We start from the raw sequence: 8133 nt of genomic DNA on the forward strand, positions 1-8133 counted from the left end.
ACGAAATTATATTTGTGTAAAACTATCAATCTTAAATATAACTGTTAAGAAATATATTAATTTATGTCATTCGCATTTTTAACCAATTCCTATTAAAAATCTCTTTCAGGCTCCGAATTCAATTTATATTGACACTTAACTCTCATCAAGAAATCATCGAAGCCTGCAGAACTGTAACTTCTGTAAATCGCGCGTGTGGTCTATTGAAACCGCACATGACGTGACAGTTGATACCTAATAAATATATATCAATGATAATAAACGCAATGGCAACTATCTCGCGGCGTCATCAACATCAATGTAAACATCAGACTTTATATGGGTCAAGCTCTTGCGGACCGCGTGTCGGAGAGTGCGTATGCTGTACCACATTCTCTATCACTACTCATAGATGCACTTACACGGTCATGCGCAACGTTAGGCGCTCTCGATCAGGGACGAATGGTAAAAGATAAGATTTTAAGAGGCATGAGTTTCGTCATTCTCTCCTTTTCTACCTTCCCTCCATATAGGAGAGGAAACGGTACTTTCCAGGTACTACGAGTAAAAGGGACTCTTTGGTCAAGTAATGCCCACGCAAAGCTGGAGCACCGCTTCGCTTTCTACTTTTCTAGACGGTCTCCTTCGATGGTCTACGACCAAGGGTTCTCCGTTATGCTAGGAAGAATGGAGTACGTTCATACTCCGATTAAAAAGCTGACTCGTAGCAACTCTTATGCGCCGATAAATTACGTTACTCCCGCAACGTCAGATTTACTACTAATGCTCGCAAGATTACCATCTCTCTTTTATTACCAACATGTTCGCATTCCTCAGAGATTTTGTCACTCCAAATGTGAACACTTACGTTATAAAAAAAGAGAAAGTAAATATAATTATATAATAAATAAATATGATATTATATATATAAAACTGACTTATATTATAAAGGACCTAAACTATAATAATAATTGTAACAATTGTAAAAATGGAATAAATATGTGCCGTAGTACTTTCTAATGATAAAATCAATAGTCGTTTTAGAATCATTAAAATTAACGATAAAAAAATTGAAAAATGTATAATAGTTTATATGTAATCGTAACTAAATAATTTCATAATGCATATGTAGTTTTATTTTAAAAAATAAACTGTTATATTTATTCCAATTTTATTCATGAAAGCAAAGAATTACGATCAAATAGCCATACTTTAATGTTGGAAATAATTCTCAAATCGATCATAATTCTGTTTTCGCAACTTCCCCTTTCTCTTTTCGGATGGAAGTAGCTACGAAACTCACTTTTCCCTTTGACGAACTCAGTTGAACTGACATCTGTAGAACTCGGTTGAATTAACGCATCGCAGCTATCGGCGACGATTAGTAGGAGGAATGTGACGCCGAGGAAGTTGCAGATTAACAGCGCTTGTGGCCTGTATCGGTGGTTGAACATGATGAGCTTTCATGCCCTTCACGAACCCGTAGGCCTTGTCAAGGTGAAGATCTGAGTGAAGATTCCCTCTTCTGCTTCGTGGACTCGTCGATTGTCACGAACAAGGAGAAGATCGGAGGAACTTCGGAGAACTGTTTCCGCCGCTGCCATCGCTCTCCCTTCTTCACTGTGCATGTCACATGTCTGGCATTAAAGTCATCATGAGTATCTGAAATGAGAAAAGTGGCAATCAGTGGAAAAGTAGCGCACTATGTTAAGAGCACCGCATTTGCTCAATGTGCGTTTGATACTAACGCGACTCTCTAATCTTCTATAGCAAATTTCTTATGCTTGATCTCTCTTTGCATTAAAAAAAAGGAGAAATGGTGCTATAAGCTTCATTTACCTATATTTCGTTCACTTTCTTTTCTATTATGCTTTAATTATATCCTCATGAGTTTTTTACTGATTCAAACTAGATGTTGCATATTTTAGGATAAAAGAAAAGTTTAGGGGTGCTTGAGAGCATAAAGATGTACATTTGGAATTAAATGTTCGATGAAAATGAAATGATTAAATGTTTTTATATGAATATTATGCGAGATAAGACGCGGAAGACAATCAATATAAATCCTCCCGCGTTGAAATCTCTATTATTTTCATTAATACTTCTAAAATGTTTCGCGAGTTTTACGCGTATAAATCAATAACTATCAGCTACTAAAATAAGTTATGCCGATTGGTATGCTTGCAGCACATATTTCTAAACTCTGGCAACGATATTTATTTTATATGTCTGAATGCATCCTCTATTCTATCACGTAATATATGTTACATGTTTTACACTACTCTGATGAATAGCGCGACAGAATCATAAATGTGTCCGCGTCGTGTGTGGACAGACTATTAATTTTAAGTCAATTATATTTATATTTATAATTCCAATTAATTAGTGTGATAAAATTATCCATTTTATTTAGAAAATAAACATTAATGCTATGTAATGACATCAAATGTTAATTTCGTAAAAATTACTTACTTCTGTAATTAAAAGCATTAAATTAATGTTCATTTCATATTAAGTAAAGAAAAAAGATTATGTTCGTTGTAATTAAATGTTTAACCTCACGTTTTTATCATATCCAGTTCTCTCATTAATTTAATCTGTATCGGCATCAAATGGTTTTTATACTCGGTCTCCAGTCCTTAATTTCAAAAAAGCGTGTAGCTACAAAAAAGCATTCACTCATCTTCTAGAGTGGTAGTGTTGTGTCATCGCTTCGTTTATGGACTACCTTCGACGGAGTGTATCGCACTAGAAGATGGCAAGGGAAAAATAAGAAGAAACGAAAAAGAGAAAGACGAGGGGATGATGGCAAAGAAAGAAGGGGCGAAGATCGAAAAAGAGAGGAAGACAATGCAGCTAACAGCAGGTGTCTGCTCGCTTGTCCGTTTCTCCTTTTTTTCTCTCATTCCCGTTCCCTCCTTTTCGTCGCGATCTCATCCAAAGAGATCATCCCAACACTCACATACACTCACATACTCGGTTCCCTCTTTGTTCTTTCTCACTCCCCGCGGAGTGGCGAACACGAGTTCCCTTATTCGGATGCGACAAGCGAGGATCAACTTAAACAAATGACGTCGAGCCGCGCGCGCGGCGGCAGTTTGATTGCGGGTGTCTCGTTAAGGTCGCCTCTTCAGATCATCCCTATTAATTACGATCGATACCCGGCGACGAGCCATCGACGACGAGGCGCTTGATCATGTCGCTCGTGATAGTGCTACGTGTTTATCTCCGCCCTCCACGGCGCAATTCTTCTCGGTCGTTGCGGTACCACGCTGTCTGCCAACGAGAAAGACGTGGGAGACCCTGGAGTGCTGCTCGGATAACAGCATGATCGTAACATGTCGCGTACGCAAGTCTGCACACAGTACACACTTCCGCAAACCAGTACAAACCCTCAAAAGAACAGGAAATAATCCGAAAGAAATCGACTTAATATATATTGACATGTTTGCATTTTAATTTTATATATATATGTATATATATATGTATATATATATATACAATATATATATAAACATTTTCTGTTACTTTTATGAACTTTTGTACAGTTAATAAATTTAACACTTTCAAGATTTTTTTATTTTATACAGAATAATGAACATGTTTTTGATACATTACATTTGTAAATCACGAGGGTTTGCACTGGTGACTTCGTCAGAAATGCGACGACATGGTACAAGGATTACGAGGCTGCGAACCGGTTCCAGACGTACCGTTCGAATGGCGGAATTAACCCGAACTCAAAGGACTGGGGCGCCGTCGACACTTCGCTTAATTGCATGGCTGGGACTTGCAAATTTTTATCGTTCGTCTCAGGGAACTTTAATCCTATCTTTATAGCTGTTTTTGATTGCGACTGTGACGCAAAGCGCGCGCACAGTATAAATATATTTTAAATCTTCTTGTTATTCGTCCTGCGACTTTACAACAGTTCGCATAAAGTGCGGAGAATCAAGTAAACTTAAATTTAACATATATACTTTTAAAGGAAGGTTAATACAATAATTTTTTTCTAGTAGAAAATTCATTCTATTATTCTCGTAACCATTGTTGAAATACAATGTTTGCAATATTTAATATTACAATAGAAATTTATTATTTATCTGCTTGCTACACAATACAAGAAAAATAATTTTAAAGAATCGACAAGAGAATAATGACGAACATTTTCTTAATAGAAACTAGACAAAATCTGACAGTGTTACGAATCTCTGTAACTTGCATAATAAGAACTTGTTAATGTTTTCGTATCGTGGAAAAAAGAAGCATTTCTCTTTCTCAACTTGTGCGACACGTTTTGCAATTCGCGACGCTCCAGTGCTGAAATTTCACTGTGATTAAGAAAGCTATGAAATACTATAATTTACAGTCGCGATAAGAAATAAAATGGGCATCAGCTCCGATTACTAGCCGGTTATTGTCCGATCGTAATGCTATAACGTTATAAATAATATCCATGCGATTTTCCGTCATCGTATATTTTATGCATCACTTCCGAAACTCCACATTGCAGGTAAAAACAATTTTTAATTAATTTTTGCTTATTTTTTAATGTATTTCTTATTGAATAAGACATATTGTGTGTGATCTAGAACATTACTTATAATACAATCTCATGTATTTTTGTTATTGAACATTTATTTTTTATTTGTTATATATCCAAATTATTTATGTCAATATAATGTATACATTTAAATATAACGTGAATAACAAAAATGTTATAAATTTTTTCTCTGTTTCTGTTTACTCTTTTTTATTTCTTCATTCTCAGTCACAAACTGCAATTATCATTTGATGTTTAGGTATTATTTTATGTTATATATAAGGCGTACATTAATACTGCATGCTGTATGTTTATATTTTTCATTTATATATATATATAATATATAAGAAGAAATTTCTTACTGACAATTTTGCTTCGTTATTAATTTGCTCTATACAAACAGAACAAAAATATAATTATTGTTTTAAACTTTATTATTATATATTAAACTTTTGATTAAACTCCAAGATAAAATAACAATTTAATGACTTGCATCAAAGAGCGAAGGCTTTCTTGCGTTTTTCGTTTCTCATCAGTGAAATGCATTTGTCACTGTTGTGCCGAACAGATCAGTACGCTCTCTTCAATACTTCTCAGTGACTAATCGCTGATCGTCCAAGGCGTGTCTGCCCCAGGCCTCGTTAACTTTTCTCAACGTGTACCTGCGTAATCTACCCTTCTTTCATACTTGATCCGATAAGAAGTAAACGTCGAAGGTGCCCTGCGAAAACGTCTTGGCGACGCCGTGCACGCTCGCGTTAGTTGTTTGCAAACTGGCGTATGCACCGATCGCACGAGCTTTTTATCAACGTCTACAAGGGGAGATTAAGAGGCGTGGTTCTCCATATAGCGAGACATGTTCTTAGTGAGAACCGCTGGAGTTACGAGGAGTACGAGAGAAACAGCGCAGTAAGAAATCTTTCCTGGAGAACCGTTAAGTCGAACAATATTTTCAGCTTATTCTTTTATTCGAAAGATTACTTGGCATTTCGCCACAATTGTACATGGAAATTCCGGTCCATCCTTATGTATTTTATATTTTCGAAAAATTAGCAAATATTTTATTATTCTGCTTTGTATTTTCATCAAAGTTTGCGCGTCCTTAGATAACATATATGTATATAAAACGAGGATTTTCCATCGTCTTTAAAATTTAAAAAAAGTATCGTATGGATTTTTTTAAATACTATAACTTTGTACAACATATATATATATTCTTTGAGCATTTGTAATAATTATATTTACATTTTAAATAACACGTATACATCAACGATAAGGCATTTAGTGCTTTCCAGCAAAAGGCACAGTTTAACACAGTGACCATTTCATCTCTGTTTAATGGCATATAATAAGGATGTAATAATTCACTGTGTTACACTGTATTATCTGCGTCTCTTGCTGGAAGACATCCAGTATCACAAAGATATTTAAAAAAATTCAAGATAAGGGAAAGAAGCCTGTTGATCAGAAAAAAAGTCTAGAATTTTTCCCTGCGAAATCAGAGAGAATTCTTCAAGGAGCGACTAATGCGGAGCATCGTGGACGGCGAGGAGTTGGAGAAACAATAAGAGAAAAAGATTTTGCCATGCGAGACATCGATCGTATATATCCTCGTGAGGACTTACGTTCCTCTCGTCCTTCGTCTTTCCGACTCTCATTCCTTCCGTCTCCTCGCACGGTTGGACTCGGGCACAAAAGCGGCGTCCTTTGAGGGAGGGCCCGAAACAAAAAAAGAATCGGTGAACACGGCATGCAACCGTGTTAACTGCGCTGATTATGCATTCATATCCTTGTTTCGCGACAACCTGCTGATTGTTTCCACAAAACGCGACAACCCCCTTGTAGCCGTGTGTCCGAGCCGGTTTTTCGGCGGATTGTGAGGGAGACGCGGCCGTAGGTGCTGTTAAGGACGCGCGAGCCCGCCAGCAAAAAGGATCAATTTGTATGCGGGTGAACGCTCCCCATTTCTGTCGCCGTTCTTAACAGTTCCGACCGTGTAACGTTTGCACGACAATGGTGACGGCGAAATATAAGGGCGCTCAAGAAGTGCATGTGTATACCGGAAGACAAACAATTGAAGAGTCTGGGGCAACAATGTACTAATCCGCAGGAAAGAGAAAGAGAAAGACGAATGAGGTTCTAATTGTAAGATTTTGTCTGCAAGTTCTGACGATGGTTTTACTAAAAAACGATTACATTTTTAGAAATAAATTAAAGTTAATGTAAACAAAGAATAAGATAAGGACAGGAAATTCGTATAGATTATTTTAATAAAGTTTGCTTAAGATATATAATTTTGCGAAAGATTAATATTTTTCTTAATACTTTTAGGAGAAAAATACTATATTTGTTATTAATAATTTCAAAAATAATAAAAAAGCCTAGGATTTTAACTGTCTAGAAATAAATAAGAAAATGCTAATAGAGATGAGCTTATTTATTCGTATATGAGATATACTCTCTATATTATGTACTAATTTATTTTTCAGTAATCTAAAACTTACTTGAGAAAAGACGAAACGCGCAAAATGAAATATAGACGCTCGCTATCTTTCGTAAAATACAAATCTCAAGAGTGCGTACGTGATCCGTCCTACCCGTAATATCCCCTCACAATGAATAAGTTAGCGTTTCCTGAAGGTGTGCACACTTCAAGATGCCTCGTTATCAGTGACATGTAAAGCTCCGATTAAGAGACATGATAAGAGGAATTATTTTTTTTTAACACCCGAAAAATATGAAAAGTGCGTGAAAAATGTGTGTAATATGTCATGAAGTCGTTATCAAGATATTATTTAAACGAGCAAAGTAAGAAAGAATAACATTAACAAAAATCAAAATTAAAACGCTTTGACAAATTTTAATAATTTATGACAAATATTACATGTATTACAAATAGTACATGTTTATATGTTAGTCAGAAATTAGTTCGATTGACAATATATCTTGTTAATCTAGATAAAACAGAGTTAATAAAAGAATAATTCATCAATCAATCTTGTTGCAACAATAATTGACCGAATAACAGAAATGATTCAAAGGAGAAGAAATCGAGGAGACACGGATGGCATAACAAACAAGAATAAAGAAACGGAATGGGTAATAAGTGAAAGAGAATAAGTTCGAATAACGGTAACATTGAATGTGAATGTAATCTTAATGTTTAAAAATTTTCATTGCTCAAATTAATGGTGGGTTTTATTACAAAATAAAATATTTCGGAAATATTGTTTGAGGTTTAATTTAAAAGTTCATAACATAATCGGCCGACGAAAACCAAACTTAATTAATCAATTAAAAACCATCGATTCCATCATTGATTCATTAGATGGCATATGGACATTTTATTTTATGCAGCCTTTGCGATAATCAATTGCGTCAAAAGCTGTAAAGCTAGTTTTACTTCTCGATTGAGTGAGCACGATACAAGTCAAAATTGTCATTTAAAGTACACTTTTTAAAGGAAGAAAAAAAAGATTTAATATTTCTAATTTAAAACAAATGGATAGTACAATAAATTGAATAAACCCATAGAATTGCATTCTTCTATGAGCAATGCGTGTGATAAATTGAACAAGTCGTATTGATAGCGGCGCATCGTAAAACTTATT

General features: G+C 35.2%; 1 protein-coding gene across 3 annotated transcripts in view; it reads right to left on the minus strand.

The window, feature by feature from the left end:
* LOC108747756 (epidermal growth factor receptor) overlaps positions 1-8133 on the minus strand; it is a 149554-nt gene that overhangs the window by 22624 nt on the left and 118797 nt on the right. For 2 of the 3 annotated variants that reach the window (XM_018485478.1, XM_018485477.1), the window contains exon 2: positions 1283-1641. The exons of the other annotated variant lie outside the window; for it this stretch is intronic. In XM_018485478.1, coding sequence (XP_018340980.1) covers positions 1283-1433 — 151 coding nt within the window. In that variant the 5' untranslated portion in view covers positions 1434-1641. The remainder of the gene's footprint in view (positions 1-1282; positions 1642-8133) is intronic. 3 annotated transcript variants of the gene reach the window in all.

The sequence above is a fragment of the Trachymyrmex septentrionalis genome, unplaced genomic scaffold (assembly GCF_001594115.1).
Source record: "Trachymyrmex septentrionalis isolate Tsep2-gDNA-1 unplaced genomic scaffold, Tsep1.0 scaffold20, whole genome shotgun sequence".
Taxonomy (NCBI): Eukaryota; Metazoa; Arthropoda; class Insecta; order Hymenoptera; family Formicidae; genus Trachymyrmex; species Trachymyrmex septentrionalis.